At 36.2% G+C, this 17703-nt stretch overlaps 1 protein-coding gene across 8 annotated transcripts in view; it reads left to right on the top strand.

Moving 5' to 3' along the window:
* The window catches only part of ATE1 (arginyltransferase 1), a 141731-nt gene that overhangs the window by 38210 nt on the left and 85818 nt on the right, over positions 1-17703 (top strand). For all 8 annotated transcript variants that reach the window (XM_072972025.1, XM_072972020.1, XM_072972024.1 and 5 more), the window contains one exon: positions 12112-12144. In XM_072972025.1, coding sequence (XP_072828126.1) covers positions 12112-12144 — 33 coding nt within the window. The remainder of the gene's footprint in view (positions 1-12111; positions 12145-17703) is intronic.

The following is a 17703-nucleotide window of genomic DNA, read 5'->3' as shown; positions in this document are numbered from 1 at the left end:
CTTAGTGCTTTCACCAGAGAGCTTTCAAAATAACTTTTGTCTTGACTCTGGCTTCCTGCTGATTTTTATTACTAGGTTTTGCGGTTTTCTGTTTATCCCTAATTCATGTCATTCAGATTTTTGGAAGACACCCAGTTTCTCAAGGTCAATTTGAGTTCTTTACCTAACTTAACGCTGTTTAAATGATACCTACTGTTGTCCTCAGTATCTCTTGAGGAGTTGTGCCTCAAAGATAGTTCTTACCTGGAGTTTCCCTGAAGGAAATTGGAGGAGTGTGTGGAGGACACAGGTGTTCCTACGGAGTTCCACTGAGAAGGGCACAGGCTCTTTCTTCACTGATTCCAGCTCCTGGTTACTGGTGACTGCTGCTTGCTGTTTGTGGCGTCCCACCTTGACCAAATGACCCAATTCTACAAATAGCCAGGGGCCATGAAGGCAGGTAGAGAAAAAGAAAGGACTATGAATATTCATTTATTTGTTTATCAGCTGATTAATCCAATTCACAAATGAATAAAATGCACTTAGGCATTTGAACAGGATGTATTTTTTGAGTCCCTCGTATGTGCCGGGCATTATTTTAGCTCTGGGATGTAGCACTGTAAACAAGACAGAGAAGTTCTCACCCTCAGGGAGATTATTATAGGCTAGTGAGGAGGGTAACTAAACAATTAAGTGTGCAATATAGTGTCAGGATAATACATGCGAACAAGAGAAATGAAGAGGGGAGGGGTAGAGAGTGATGGTGGTGATAATTACATCAGGGTGTCAGGAGGAGGCTCTGAGGAGAGGGGCTCCTTGGGAGACACCCGGATGAAGAGCATGCCTGTCTTTGGGTGATAAGTTTCAGGCATGACCTGTTCTCAGAACAGCAGGGACATTGATGAGGCTGGAAAACAAGGCATGGGACATCTTTCTTATCTACGTTGCTTGTGAAAGTTATTTTTTTTCTCTTTTAAGTCTCCTCTTCCTTTTTGCCATTGATTGGCTGAATTTGTAATTATCATAAAAATGTGTTTTCTTGTAGACTTGTTAATTGCTCTGTTTCCTTGTTACCTAAGCACCTCTGTGTCACTGTATTTTAGTGTGGTTTTATAACACTGAGACTTTACTGCCTTCCTGGTGAGTTTTGATTAACGGTGGTGTTAAGTCCTTTGTAAAATGAAGGGAATCATGGATTGGAATTCTGGGTTCTAACCCTAAGTTTTGCTGCTGACTAAAATAATGTTACATTTCTGGACTTACAGTTTATCTAGATGTAAACTAAGGGAGCTGGACTAGATAACTGCCAAGATTTCTCTTAGCTGTAAAATTCTGAGGTGTCAATGAATTTTAGAAAAAATCCCCAGGAGAAACTCAATAGTTTTTTGTTTTTATTTCCTTTTTTAAAATTAATTTTTAAGTTTCCATACAGTGAAGTGCACAGATCTTAGGTGTGCAGCTGTTGAATTGTTACACAGGTATGTGCTCCTTACAGTCACCGCCCAGGCTGAGAGAGAGAGAGAGGGTTTTCAGCATCCTAGAAGGCTCCTTCATGATTCTTCACGCAACTGCTATTCTCACTTCTGCCATCATAGATCAGTATTGCGTGTCCTTGAGCTTCGTATAAATGTAATAATACAGTATATACTCTGTCTTCTTTTACTCAGTGTTCTGTCTGTGAGATTTGTATGCGTTTTGCACAATTAATCTGTTCTATTTTTGGTGGGCATGTGGGATGGTCCCAGTTTTGGGCTATTATCAGTAAAGCTGCTTTGAATATTCTTGTACATATCTTTTGATGGACATAACACAGTTCTCTTGGGTAGATAACAAGAGTTAAATTGCTTGATCGCAGGGTAAACATACTTAGCTTTTGTGAATACTCTCAGTTTCCATAGTGATTGTACCTTGTGCGAATTCTCATTGTCCTATATCCTCACTAGCACGTCACCAATTTTAATTTTAGCCTTTCTGGTATTTAGTGGTATTATATTTGGGGTTTAATTTGCCTTATGATCACCTTTTTGTAAATTTATGGCCATTTGAATATCCTCATTTTTGTAAAGTTGCCTGTTTAAGAGTTTGCCCCACCTTTAAGAAATTGGGCTCTCATGTCGTTTCTCCTTATGGATTTTGAGAGTTCTCTATTTTTGGATATGGGTTCTTTCACCTACAGTCATTCCTCAGTATGCATGGGAGGGCTGCAGGATCCTCTGCAGATAAGCACAATCTGCAGATGCTCCAGTCCCTTATATAAAGTGGTGTAGGATATTTGTGTATAACCCATGCAGTCCTCCTCTGTATACATTAAATCATCTCTAGATTGCTTATAATATCTAATACAGTGTGTATGCTGTGTAAATAGTTACCAGTGTGGGCAGATCCAAGTTTCACTTTTTGGAACTTCTGGAAATTAAAAAAAAAATTTCCATCCATTTCTGTCTGTGGTTGGTTGAGTCTGTGGATGCAGAATATGGAGGGCCGACTGTATATGTATATTCTAAATATCTTTTCCCCAATATGGAAATGCCTATACAATGCAATCCTAGGAAAATATTATTTTTAGAAGAATGCAGTTTAAAAACTTTTTTGTTACATTTTGGAACACTCAATGTACAGACTAAGAAAGCAGCAGTTTTAAAGATTTCTTATTACATAAAATTTTGGTCCCAAAGTTGACTTTTAAAAAATCCTAAGGTACTTTTTCTTTTAAACACACTTGTGAAATTATTTCCACACTTCTTATGCGTTGTTTTAATATTTTGTGCTAGTCCTTAATTTATTTGGTGCTGTAACAAGCAGGTCTTTAAGTCACAGGGTCCTGTGGCAGAATGACTCTCCCATTAGAGAAGCAGAAGATTCTGGACTCAGCACATCCTGTCACCAGCACTTGAGTCTCTCTTGTAATTATCATAAAAAGCTATGTGTTTTGGTATTCCTTTTGATGACTTTGCCAAGAACTCCTTTCTTTGCATTTTGATGTGAACTCACTATATATGGTGATTTTGTTTGCTGCTGGTAATGTTGAAAAGCAACCAAACTCTTTGAGTTCATTCTCTTTGAGCTGTAGAACTATGACATTCTTATCTGGGTTTACAGGTTGATGTTGCAAGTTTAACCTTTCAGTTTTAGAAACAGCAACACCAGAGTTGGCAGTAGTAAACAATGAATGAACTTTTAGTTAAGTTCAGATATATACCATTTGTGTTATTAGATACAGAGCCGTTGTCTATAAAACATAATTATTAAAGTGAACACATGAGGTGAGTGTTAGTGAATGACTTAATTATAGCCCAGGTCCCTGTTGCTCTTAGAAATTGGGGAGAGAGTTGTAAGTAGTGAAAGCATATGCAGTAGAAGTAGTTCACTAATTAGGATGTGTGGCAGCAAGCTGTGGAATCAACACTTAGGGCAAAACATTTATAACTCGTCTGTGTATTAATGTTATGGGCTTTTGTGATTCGGGGCAGATGTTAATCTTTCAAGAGACATTTGTTGCAGTTCCTTCCATGGTGTGGGCTTGAGCATTAGCCCCTTCATCAATCCAAAGTGCTAAATCTTGCGAGGATCCCCTTGAGGGATATTATTGGGTAGGAACCTTCTCTCTTAAAGGGGGAAAAAGAGCCATTGATTCATTGATAGTTTATGTTAGATTTTTCTGACACTGCCATACTCAGTATTCTCAGTGAGCATTTCAGTTAAGAATAGATTGGGGAAAATGATTCAGAGCTGGCAGGGACCAGTGTTTCCTAGAATGAATTTTGTCAAATGTTGTCTGTGGAATATTAACAAATGTTACTTGAAATTAAAAACCAAGCAACTAACCAACAAAACTCTTTGGTCATGTAACTTTGGAAAGCAGTAGATTAAATGGAGTTGAAGGGGTTTTTGTTTTCCCAACCTTTTGGAGATATAGTTGACAAATAACATTGTGTGCCTTTAAGTGTACAACATACTGATTTGATACACATATGTTGCAGCATGATTACCAGCATAGTGTTAGCTAACACTTCCATCGCACACATGATTACCATTTCTCTTTGTGGTAAGAACATTCAAGATCTACTCTCTTAACAACTTTTAAGTATATAGTACAGTATTGTTCTGTATAATCACAGTGCCGTGCTTTAGATCCCCAGAACTTACTCATCTTGTAGGGTTTTTCTTTGCAGAATTTCTTTGAGCCCTTAATTTGTCAGTATACCTTGTACTTTTCCAAGATGAGGAAGGGGAGGTGAGACAGCAACAGTACGCAGCATTTCCTAAGCTTATTTGGCTGTGGAATCATCTTTTAGAGAGTTTTTTAGGAGCTTGGCATTTGGTCATGGAATCATTCTTCAGAGAGTGTCTCAGGAACTTGGCATGCCACAGGACACCATTTGGTGAAAGTGGTTAGGCTGGAATCATTTTGTAGATAGAAAACTAAGGCCCAAATAATTTACGTTACTCAAGTAGCTTGAGCTAGTGAGATTCCAGATTGCCCAGCTCTGAGATCACTGTTCTTTCCGTCAGCAAAAAAGGAGATTTAATGGCTCAGAAGAGATAGGTTTAAATATGCTAGAATGTAAATAAGGTTTTCATTGTCATCTTTTAAGACTTATTGAATCTTAATGTCATGTCCAAGGTTCTAGGTCTAACCAAAAAAGGTAGTAGCAAGTGGTTAGTTCTTTGAGCTGCATTGCTAACAAATGGAATAGGGAATAGCTGTAAAAATGAATTTGAGGAATTATCTGTATCTGATCTTTTTACTCCTCACGAGAATTCGGATAAACAGGATCTTAGTTCTCAAACCTTAGTTTTGACTTCTTATTAAGTACAGATATAATTGTCATTCTGTTGACTTTTTAAATGGAGTCAGAAAGGTGTCTAGCTTAATATAATTTAGGCTCTCCATTAAAGCTTCCAAATTCCTGATAGAAAAACTTAATGTCTTACATTGAGTTATGATTTAGATTGATAATCATAAATTTTAATTTATTTATTTTCTAATGAAAGTATAGTCAGTTACAAGGTGTCAACTTCTGGTATACAGCATAACGTTTCAGTCATACATATACATACATATATTTGTTTTCATATTCTTTTTCATTATAGGTTACTACAAGATATTGAATACAGTTCCCTGTGCTATACAGAAGAAATTTGTTTATCTTATATATAGTAATTAATATTTGCAAATCTTGAGGTCCCAGTGTATCCCTTCCTACCCCCTTTCCCCCGGTAACCATAAGTTGGTTTATGTCTGTGAGTCTGTTTCTGTTTTGTGAATAAGTTCATTAGTGTCTTTTTTTTTTTTTTTTAAGATTCCACATATTAGTGATATCTTACGGTATTTTTCTTTGTCTTTCTGGCTTACTTCACTTAGAATGACATTCTCTGGGTCCATCCATGATGCTGCAAATGGCATTATTTTATTCTCTTTTATGACTGAGTAGTATTCCATTGTATAAATATACCACAGCTTCTTTATCCAGTCATCTGTCAGTGGACATTTAGGTTGTTTCCATGTCTTGGCTATTGTATATAGTGCTGCTGTGAACATAAGGGTGCATGTATCTTTTCAAGTTAGAGTTCCCTCTGGATATATGCCCAGAAGTGGGATTTCTGGATCATATGGTAAGTCTATTTTTAGTTTTTTGAAGAATCTCCATAGTGTTTTCCATAATGGCTGCACCAAACTACATTCCCACCAGCAGTGTAGGAGGGTTCCCTTTTCTCCATACTGCTCCAGTATTTATCATCTGTGGACTTTTTAATGGTGGCTATTCTGACTGGTGTGAGGTGATACCTCATTGTAGTTTTGATTTGCATTTCTCAGATAGTTAGCGATTTTGAACATTTTTTTCATGTGCCTATTGGCCATTTCTATGTCTTCATTGGAGAATTGCTTGTTTAGGTCTTCTGCCCATTTTTGGATTGGGTTGTTTGTTTTTTTCTTATTAAGTTGTGTGAGCTGTTTATATATTCTGGAAATTAAGCCCTTGTCAGTCTCATCTTTTGCAAGTATTTCCTCCCATTCCATAGATTGTCATTTTGTTTTGCTTATGATTTCCTTTGCTGTGCAAAAGCTTTTAAGTTTAATTAGCTCCCATTTGTTTATTGTTACTTTTATTTCTGTTGCTTGAATAGAGTGCACTAGGAGGACATTGCTAAGATTTATGTCAGAAAATCTTTCGCCTATGTTTTCTTATAGGAGGTTTATACTGTCTTGTCTTATGTTTGTCTTTAATTAAGCCATTTTGAGTTTACTTTTGTGTATGGTGTGAGGAATGTTGATAATCATAAAATTTCAAATATTTGATTATTTTGTAGCCTAAAATAATCAGACTTGTCCCCTAACAATTTGTAAGAAGGTACCATGTAGTAGGGTGAAAGGCTGAGGAAATAGGACCAGCAGAAGCATTTTGTTAATGCATGGAAATTTTGGATAATCTGTGTGAGCTATTATAAAACTTAGAATTCCACTTTGACAAATAGGTACATCTCACTGATGTTCTTTGGTTTAGAAAAATAATTGTGGCTTATTTTATAAAAATTACTGTTCAATATGCCTTTTTAAAATACAGGAATTTAGCATGGTTCCTTATTAAACAGAAAAGGCATTTCAGGAACATATTAGCTTAAATTACTTGTGTGTTAAATAGTTTACATTACAGGGATAAATAGTTGATTATAGTTTTACTGGGCTATTTTGACAAAGTTAGTAGTATGTATTTTTCTTTTTATCCTCCCACCCCACCGCACTCCACCTCCAGTAACCAACATGGTTAATAACAAGTCTTGGAAAAAAGAAAGAATTTACTAATTGCAGCTGACAGGAGGTTTAACTACAATTTTGTGTGCTTGGAAAACTGTTTAGAAAATCTGGGTAAGCATAAAGTGCTTCTCTGAGAAGGTGTTATGAGACAGGCTACCAAAGATGAGAGAATAACAGTATCGAGAGTAAGAATGGTGAGTAAGAATGCTTTAAGAGAAGCAAGGTCAGTAACTGTGTATCAGTAGCACTGATCTGTGTGTATCTTTTTTCCCTTTTTATTTTTATTTTATTTTTTCTTCCAGTTTTATTGAAAAATAATTGATAAACAGCACTATATAAGTTTAAAGTGTACAACATAATGATTTGACTGACTTATGTCTTGAAATGATGATCTCAGTAAGTTTAATGACGATTCATCATCTCATACAAAATTAAAGAAATGAAAAAAATTTTCCCTGCAATGAGAACTCTTAAAAACTTTCATATATAACACTCAGCAGTGTTAATTATATTTATCATGTTGTACATTACATCCCTAGAACTTACTTTTTGATTGCCTTCATCCAGTTTCCTCTCCCCCACCCCTTCCTCTGGTAACCACAAATCTGATCTCTTTTTCCGTGAATTTGTTTGTTTTTGAAGTGTAATTGACCTACAACACTGTGTTAGTTCCGGTTATACAACACATGATTTGATATTTCTGTCATTTCAGAATAATCACCATGATACTCTTAGTTATGATCTGTCATTACACAAAGATATTACATAATTATTGACTAAATTCCCCACACTGTACATTTCATACCTGTGACTCATTTATTTTGCAACTGGCAATTTGTACCTCTTAATCTCCCTTACCTATTTTTCACTCCCTCCATCCCTTCCCCTCTGGCAACCACCTGTTTGTTTTCTATAATTCTTTTTGTTTATGTTTGTTCATTTGTTTTGTGGTTTTTTTTTTAGATTCCACATGTAACTGAAATCATACAGTATTTTTCTTTCTTTGTCTGACTTCACTTAGATTAATACCCTCTAGGTCCATCCATTTGTTACAAATGGCAAGATTTCATTTTTTATGGCTGACTAATATTCCATCATGTGTGTGTGTTTGTGTGTGTGTGTATTATCACATCTTCCTTATCCATTCATCTATTAATGGGCACTTGTGTTGCTTTCATATCTTGGTTATTGTAAATAATGTTGCAATGAACATATGGGTACATATATCTTTTTGAATTAGTATTTTTGTTCTCTTCAAATAAATATCTGAATGGAATTGCTAAATCATAGGGTTCTTCTATTTTTAATCTTTTGAGGAACCGCCATGCTGTTTGCCTTCATGGCTGCGCCAGTTTACATTCTCACCGACTGTGCACATAGGTTCCCTTTTTTCCACATCTTTGCCAACCCTTTTTATTTGTTCTCTTTTTGGTAATAGCCATTCTAATAGGTACAAGGTGATACCTCATTGTGGTTTTGATTTGCATTTCCCTAATGAGTAATGATGTTGAGCACTTTTCATGAGCTATTTGGCTTATGTTTTCTTCTAAACGTTTTGTGGTTTCATATCTTACATTTAAGTCTTTAATTCATTTTAAATTTATTTTTGTGTGTGATGTGAGAGAGTAGTCCAGTTTAATTCTTTTACATATAGCTGTTCGGTTTTCCCAGCACCATTTGGTGAAGAGGCTATCTTCTCCCTTTGTATATTCTTTGATTTTTGCCATTTTAATTACAGTGTGTCTGTATGGTCTTCTTTGGATTGATCCTGTTTGGACTGCCTGTGCTTCCTGGACCTAGATGTCTCATTCCTTTCCCAGGTTAGGGAAGTTTTCAGCTATTTTGTCTTGAAATATGTTCTCTGCCCCTTTCTCTCTCTCTTCTCCTTCTGGAACCCATATAATAAGAATGTTAGTACATGTAATGCTGTTACAGAGGTCTCTTAAACTGGCCTCATTTCTTTTTATCTTTTATTCTTTTTTCTGTCTTCCAGCTTGCTGGTCCTTTCCTCTCTGTCATCTCATCTACAGTTGATTCCGTATAGTGTACTGTTTATTTTAGTTAATGTATTCTTTATCTCTGTTTGGTTCTTTTTTATATTTATATTTTCTCTTTGTTAAAAACATCTAACTTCTCGCTCTGTTTATCCATTCTTCTCCCAAGTTCTTTGAGCATCTTTATGATTATTACCTTGAGCTCTTTATCAGATAGATTGCTATCTCCACCTCACTTAGTTCTTCTGGGGTTTTATCTTGTTCTTTTGTTGGAAACATATTCCTCTGTCACCTTATTTTGCCTTATTTGCTGTTTTTATTTCTATGTATTTGGTAGGTTGGTTTCATTTTCCTCCTCTTCCAGGTACAGCAAAGGAGACACTCTCACGAATGAAAGTTTTGTACATTTACCAATGTAAATGTTTCTTGTGAAGGAGCAACTCCTACTTGGTTTTCAGAGTTTTTCCTAATTCTGCTGTTTCTTAGAAAATAACCAGCTTAAAATAATACTCTAAAGGGATACATTTTGGGGTGGCAAATTCTGCTCCCCTGCCTTATAACAGGCTCTGTGTTTTAGAGAAGTTTTAGATTCACAGTAAAATTGAGCCATTTTTTAATACTGATCTGACATCATGGTGGTATTTGTTAAAAGATATGTATTTCTTCCATCAGTTTCAGTGTATATGCAAAATGTATTTTGCAATTATATTTACTTTTTGTGGTTGTTCTAAGTATTAATTACTTGTACTAAATATAATATGTGTCATTTCATCATGAAAGAATTTAGTAAGTAATTTGAAGGGAAATCACAGTGGCTTTTTCTGGTGCGCTAATTGAGATGAAACATTTTTCAACCTTTTTCATGTCCTGTGTATAGGATAGTGAACATCTGCCCTGTGATTTGTTATTCTGTTTATACTGCTTTGCAGACTAAGAACTTTATATATTTTGTGTTTTGGCAGCTTCAAACAGGAAAAAAATTTTTAGGTCTATTTTGAAAAAGCTGCAACAGGAATGTTACATATATACTAGACAAAGATGTGTGTAAGTTGTTGGAGCTTCAAGGAGACAATAGTTTTCTTGCAGAGTATTTATATGCTACTCTATCATTATTTAAAGTGACTTCTGTCGATGAAAAATTAATCAGCCTAGTCTATCTAAGAAACAAATGGAAAATTTTATTCGAGCTAAATTGAGAATTATAACTCCAGGTACAGCCTCTCAGAAAGCTCTGAGAACTCGTCTGCCAATTAGAAGTCAAAGCACAGTTATATAAGTTTTTTGACATAGGAGGCTGTACAGTAAATGATGTATTATTGACAGTTTACACAATCCAGATCTATAAGTACAAAGTGGTGGGTCGTGTGACCCCCTTACAAGAGCAAGAAGGAATGTTGTCTTTTAAGCAGTTGTCTTACTGGTTTAGGAGGTGTTGCTTCTTATTGTTGAGCAGATATTTCTGCCCACGGGGGAGGTTTGGCCGATGCATAATGCAGACACACAGTGCACAGCAGAGGGGAGAGAGGAGGCCAAAGGGCAGAGAAAAACTTATGTTTTAATTTTTCTTATGTTGCCATAAAATGTGAATTTTATCTCACACTTCCGTCATAATTGATGCATTAATTATGACTGAACCATACTACTTCTAAATTCTAAAGTATGGCATGTATAATATAGTTAGCATGCACATATTGAAGAAAAGCATAGAAAAAACACTACAGTAATAAATTTCTCATTTTAAAATGAAGATTCACCATGCTTCATTTTTCTCCACTATTAAAACCGGATAGTCTTTCAGTGGTTACTTTTTGCCCTTGGGAGGAAGTGTAGACGTCATTTTATGCTGGGCTATTATAAAAAGAATCCAAGACAACAGACGTTGCACTTTAAATTTCAGTAGAATTATGTGCTTTATATCAGCATTATGAAAATTTAAAATTTGGTATGTCTTGCACTTTCAGAAAGTTCTTTTTAATAGTTAATTGAATTGCATATTAATATTATATAAATTAAGGAAAGAATCTCACAGTGTCTATATTTTAGTATACCCTGTTGTCTAAGGCCTAGATGATACTAGTTAATTACTTGGCTTTGGAGTTCACTATTAATATTTTAGGAATGTATTTGCTTTAGTTTTGGTGGAAGGAAGTGTCTGATATACTTTTTCAACTTTATTATGGAAAACTTTAAACATTCACAAAGTAGAGAGTCGTGCATTGAGTCCTCACATATTCATCTCCTGTCCTCACTGGTTTAATATAAAGGGTCCCCTTGTTTTATCTGCACACTCCCTACCATCCCTTTCCTCCTGACCCCCCAGTGATTTTGAAGGAAATCCCAGACATCATGTAATTTCACTGAGAAATATTTCGGTGTGTATCTCTAAAAGAGAATCAAATTATCTGTATTCCCAGGGAGAACTAGCTGGCTTTGTTGTGGAGAGGAAGTTGAAGAGTGCTTGGAAACAGGCCTGCCCCTGCGTTTTATTGTAGTTAATTTCCATTCAGAAAGATCCAGAGTTTATACTACTTTATTATTACAGTAAATCTCAAAAGATTTCAAATGTTGATTTTGTAAATAACATCTCAGAAAACATGAATTACCCTCATGAAAATGTATGAAGTTATGTGACAGTCCTTATTTCAGAGCTAACCTACAATTTGCTTTGTCATTTTTTTTCATGGCTTCTCCCCCCTCCAAAATTTGTTCCTTTATTTAAATACCATGAAACAGTCAGCAGGTTAATACTTAGTTTCAGATAAAATTTATAAAACTCTGTTTCTGAGAAAGAGCAGAGAGAAAAAATACGCATATGGGGCTGAAAAAAAGAGGAAGGGCAGAACAGGGTAAACATCATAGGCTGGGTACCAAATTATGGGGAGGGAACTCCTTTCATCCACCCTCACTCATCCAACCTCCTTTCTTGGTCTTGACTGTTTAATTTCTCTCCCTTCTTGGTTTCTCCTTTGATTTGCACATTTTTCTTCTCTTGGCATGTACGTAACTTTGCCTGTGGCATTTATGATCAGGAGGATTGCTGATTCCTCTCTTGGAGAAGGTTTTATTATATAGGGGTTGTGAGATAAAATTTTAAAGAACAAAATATTTTAAGACTAGTTTTGTTGTGCTTTATCTGTTTTTGTACAGAGTTTTAAAAATGTTTCTTTAAGTTAATTCAAATAGTTGGGTACCTACTATGGGCTAGATTGAACTTTTCTATATTTTGTGAATGAATTATACAGTGTAAGACATTATATACAGACATTTAGGTTTACTCTATGTGCTCCTTTTGAAAAATTTTGTAATAATTTTTCATTTTTTGTTCTCTTTTGCTGCTCTTTTATTGGATGAAACTGATTCTATTCAAATGTGATTCTGCAGTTCACCAGATTCCTTTGCAACTCACCTTTGGAGGTAAGAGTTTACCCACTGACCTTAATACTAGAAGTGCTAGTTGAACATCATTCTTGGTATCTTTTGTGAAGCATTCATTTGATAATTTGAGTGATCTTTTTTGTCATGATACATTCTTCAATACCAGTAATGAGATGAATGCAGACTTTGTTTTATAAGAACTCCTATAAGTTACAAAGCTATCAACCTTCATAACAGGTTGTTGCCTCTTTTTAAGTACATTTTCTTTCTAATTGGTAGAGTGAAATCATTCCATTTTGAAGAGCCTTATGGTACTGCCTTACTCCCACGACTGTCTCACCCTGGGCTTATCCTCTGTGAACTGCCCTGGTGTGGAAGGAGAGCCGGAGAGGTCTGGGCAGAGGCTGTCTCAGGGAGGTTTCAGTTGATTTGAGAGCGCTTTTTAAAATCCATGAATTAATTAGCAAAGAGCAAAGGATTTACCTTTAATTGAGCTTCATTGTAACACAGGCACTATCCTAGGTGCCCAGTTCACTTTCTCACCTAATCCTCGTTAATGATAACCCGAGAACCAGATGTCAGTGTGAGCTGTGGCTGATAAGGAATTACTTGGAGAAGATGGGCGAGACTTTGGGAAAGGAATGGGAAAGAGGAGGCATCCGGGTGTGTAGAGGGACATTGATACTACTTTTGCCTATATTAAGACATAAAAGCAGAATGCAAAATTATACATGCAAATCTCAATTTAAAAACAATTTAAGCATACAGAAATTAGTTAGGAAGGAGATAAACAAGATGTTAACGTTAACTACAAAATGTTTTACCTCTTGCTCTTCCCATGAAGAAGTCACATGGGGGAGAATGGGATACCTTGGTAGGTTTTAAATGATGGCTCTTGTAGTCAGTGTTTGATTGAGATGAACGTGAGGGAACTCTCTGATTGAAGTGGAAACAGGGTCTTGTCTTGGAAGAAAAGGGACTGGTAGGAGCTTAGATGAAGAGATAATGTTGATAATGCTTAAGGCTGGCCTCTAATTTAAGTAAGAGCTGAGGGGAGTTACCAGAAATAGGAGTTTTGAGCAGACGGCAGTAAGGCTGGGCTAGCTTACCTGCACAGGTATAAATACGGAGGCCGGAGCTTGATGTGCATGTCACTGGGGCAGAGTAGCGGTTTGAAGATGTTACGAACAATGGCAAAGATGCTTTTAAGTAGACCTCACTGATACACTTTCCCCAGATGTAAGCTCAGAGAGGACCGCGTTTTTCTTGCTTCCTTATGTTTCCATGTATAGTTAATACTACACAGGAGGCACTGAATAAGTATTTGTTGAAAGAATAAATAAGTAATCTAGGTACAGTACAGTTGAGGCTAAGAGTAGTATGCTTTTTTCTGTAATTTGACAGGATGCAGCTGAAAGCACACAAGGTCTAATAATTCTGTTTCAATGTGGTTAATAGTCTGTTTTCTTAGCTAGATTGTAGCTACTTAAGATCAGTGTCTTTGTCTTTTTCCAAAGGATGCTCTCAGGTATAAATAGGACTTGGAATGGTGCCAACTGTACACCTAGAGTTGTACCAAACATGTTTTTAAATTACATCCTATTATTCAAGTTAAATATTGGGGATCTTTGTGTAGAAGCTTTAATCTTTGGTGAAAAGTAGATGGGAAAGTATCATGATCAAAGTTTAGTGATAGTTCCTGCATTTCCTGTCTGATCCGCTTTCTCCATTTAATGATCTGGAGCTGTATTTTACCTCGGCTAAACTGATCTTTTTCCTTTCTGGGCTTGTGGACATGGAGGAGGAAAAAGAAAATAATAGATGACTAATGTGCTTTTCTTTTCTTGAAGTATTTGGGAAATACTTTGAGGGCATTCTGTTGATATGTTTCTAGCCTGGAATTTCACAGGGGCCATTGGATGGCATGGTTGGTGCTGCTACCCCCAGATCTCCAGCAGCACTGAGCTCAGGATTCTGCTCCTTTGCTACCGCACAGAACCTGAGATCCAAAGCAAAGCAAAGCAAAGCAAAGGCAGGAGAATGTTGAGAGAGTCTCTAAACGTTTAAAATGTGCTATTAAGCTTATGCTTCAGCTGGAGAAGGAAAATTGCAAACATGGTAAGTACCCAGATACCTTACCTAAGTTTGAATACAAGAAAAATAATTCAGGTAGAGACAATAAAATACATGAGGTTTGCAGTTGAATATGAAGGTGACTTTAAGTTTCATTCTGTCCGCAAAAACTACTGTGAATGACCCATGTCCCTTTGTTGTAAGTCCTAAACAGTTAACTGCCACTGGGATCTAACGAAATTGTCAGGTTATAGTAATTACATCAGTAATTTGATCTGCTGTCATTTGAATGGAGCCATGTGTGGAGAGTCAGTTACTTCCCTCTGTGGGGCTGACCCTTTTACATTCCTGTGAGCTGAAGACTAATAGAGCTCATTAAGCTTTATAGGAAAAGAGCTTTTATCACCTCGTCAAGTCAGGCCACATACTTCCATTATATTCCTAATTTCGTGTGGCTCTGTAGCTGGTGATGTGCGTTCCCCTGCTAGGTTTACATCGGATCTCTCCCTTACAGACATTTTTATTGACATTTCTAAGCCTGAATTACATTTTGTGTGGCACCACATACAGATGTCTTCAATTAAATGTAGGTAAATAAAAGGGATTATGTATCAGAGGCTAAAAGATTCTTGAAATTCTCTTCTAAGTCTGAGTTTGCCAGCCAGTCCAGTAGGGTGCAGTCTTATCATCATTTTGGAGGTAGAGAACCAGAGAAGAGGCATTTGTGAGAAAAGTTAAATCATTTGGGAATGTGGGTCACTTAGGATTCTCTTCAAGGATGTCCTAGTCCTTCATTCCAGGTCAATTGGAATCTTTTTCATTAGCAGTTACCAGTTTTTCGAGAAGTTGCACCTGTAGTATATGGGAGTACTATGCTTATATGCTTATATTATTTTAATTTTCACAGGATGTCTATGAGGTAATTATTTCCAGTTTCTTTATGAAGAAAATTGAGCCCTTGAGAGGTAGTTTGGTTGAGTTCAATATTGCAGCTACTAGTATATGACAGCAATAAGCTTTGAGAGTCTAACATTACATGAAATGATGACAGTATTTTTTGAAGGAAGACAGTGGTACGTTTCAGGTGTGCCAGCCTTGGCACTGTTGCCATTTTGGGTTGGATAAGTCTTTTTTTGTGGGCGCCGTCTTGTGTGTTGTGTGATTCTTAGGAACATCTCTGGCCTCTACCCAACAGATGCTAGTAGCATCTTACCCATGAGTTGAAGCAAAATGTCTCCAGACTTTGCCAAATATCCCAGTTAAAAACTACTGCCCTAGAGCAGCCTTAACAAAAAAGAGCAGAGAGAGAGTTAATAATCCAATGGTGTTGACAGTAGCAATGATAACATGTTTTCAGGCTCACAAAAGGTGGAAAAAAGGAAAGGTTGTTCACAAAGGACAGGTGAGACAAATAGAAAACAGAGCAAAATGGTCCACTTAAACTCAGCCATGTCAATTAGTACATTAATTACAAGTGATCTAAAATCTGCTATATGGAAATGTTTTATATCTATTCTGTCAAAAACATGTATGTATCCACTGGTCATACACAGCCACTGAACTCTTCAGGAACTGAATTGAAAAACTTTTAAATTTTAATTAACTTATGTAGCCATGTGTGACCAGTGGCTATCCTGTTGGATATAGTACAGGTCTAAACACTCCAAATGAAAGTCAGAGATTGTCAGACTAGATAAAAGAAAAAAAGCACAATCTACCTTAAATATGAAGATATGAATATGTTTAAAGTAAAAGGCCAGAGTAAACTATACCAAGTGAATACTAATAAGAAAGTGGAGTGACTATTCATAGCTAACAAAATAGACTTCAGGGCAAAGACTTTTAACAGAAGGGAAGATGGACATTTCATAATGATAACATGGTCAGTTCATCAAATGAAGACACAGTAATCTGAAATGTTATTCACTTAATAACAGAACCTCAGAATACATGAAACGAAACCTAATGGAACTGAAAGGAGAAATAGTCAAATCCACAGCTATAGTTGGAGACTTTAGGACAACTTTCTCGGTAATTGATAGAACAATTAGACAGAAAATCACAAGGAATATAGAAGATTTGAACAAAACTATCACACAGCTCTACTTAGTTGGTATCTATTGAACACTGTACCCAACAATGAAAAAATACATATTTTTTCAAGTACACAGGGAATGTTCCCTAAGATAGATCATGTGCTGTACCATTATGCAAATCTCAGTAAACTGAAAAAGATTGAAATAATCTCTGTTCAAAATGGAATTTAATTAGAATCAATTAACATAAGGAACTCTCATAGCTTAGTAATAAGACAACCTAGTTTAAAAACTGGATAAAAGATTTGATTATATATTTCACCATGAAGACACAAAAATGGTTAATAAGCACAAGATGCTTGTCATTCATTAGGGAAATGCAAATTAAAACCACAATGAGATATCAATATAAACCCACTAGAATGGCTATAATCAAGACAGTAAGTGTTGGTGAAATACGGAGAAATTGGAACCCTCATATGTTGCTGGTGGGAATGTTAAATAGCATAGCCACATTTTGGCAGTTCCTCAGAATATTAAATATGTATGACCCTGCAACTTCACTCCTAAGTGAAATGAAAATATACGTCCAAACAAAGACTTGTATGTGAACTCTCATGGTAACATTATTCATGATGGCCCAAAGCTGGAAACAGTTCATATGTCCGTCGGCTGGTGAACGGATAAGCAAAATATGGTATTACCATACTAATACTATTCAGCAATAAAAAGTACTTTAGATGACTCTGGTAGATATCAAGAAGTCACCAGTGGCCAGAATTGGGAAGAGGGAATGGCTGTTACCTAAACTGGGTCCTGTAGAAATGACGGGAGCTTGCAGAGGTAGCAGTGGAGGGGTAAGGTACGTATAAGGTTGAGTTGCTAAACTTGGATACCTTTTTGCCAAGTCAGTCTTCCTTTAGCAAGTAGTGGTGTTCGTCATTACTCCAGGGATCTTTCCATTGTGTTAAAAATTGAGGTCATCTGCCTTGACAATTTTCATTGCCCATTAGATGTGCATGAATACTTAAGAAAATGTTTGAATGGTAAATCCTGGCATGGATTAGTTTCCATGAGGATGTCAGTCTTGCTTGATGTTGGCAATCATTGAATTCTAAATAAAAATATCAGTTTGGATGGTTACCATGGGATGTTTTTTTCCTTCTATAAGAAAGATTGGAAAAGCAGGAGCCTCAAATTGAATTGACATTTAGTGAGGGCTCACGTTAGGATAATCACTCTTGATTCTGAGGTGTTCGTTGCAGTGCTCAATACATACTGACTGATCTGTAGAATTGACAGGGTTTGGATTCTATTACTTTTCCTTTTGAGTGTTTAGATAGTGTCTCACTAAAAGTCTTTGTTGGATGTTTAGGATTGGATATATAGAGAAGTATAAATAAAGTACAAGGAAGTGTCAGAGTAAACAGTTACCAGGTTAACATCTTAATTTCTATTTGTTCTACAGTAAAAATGCAGCAGATATAAA

The sequence above is a fragment of the Vicugna pacos genome, chromosome 11 (genome assembly GCF_048564905.1).
Source record: "Vicugna pacos chromosome 11, VicPac4, whole genome shotgun sequence".
In the NCBI taxonomy this organism is placed as follows: domain Eukaryota; kingdom Metazoa; phylum Chordata; class Mammalia; order Artiodactyla; family Camelidae; genus Vicugna; species Vicugna pacos.
Note: the sequence above shows the minus strand (reverse complement) of the source record. Positions and strands in the feature narration are given on the sequence as shown.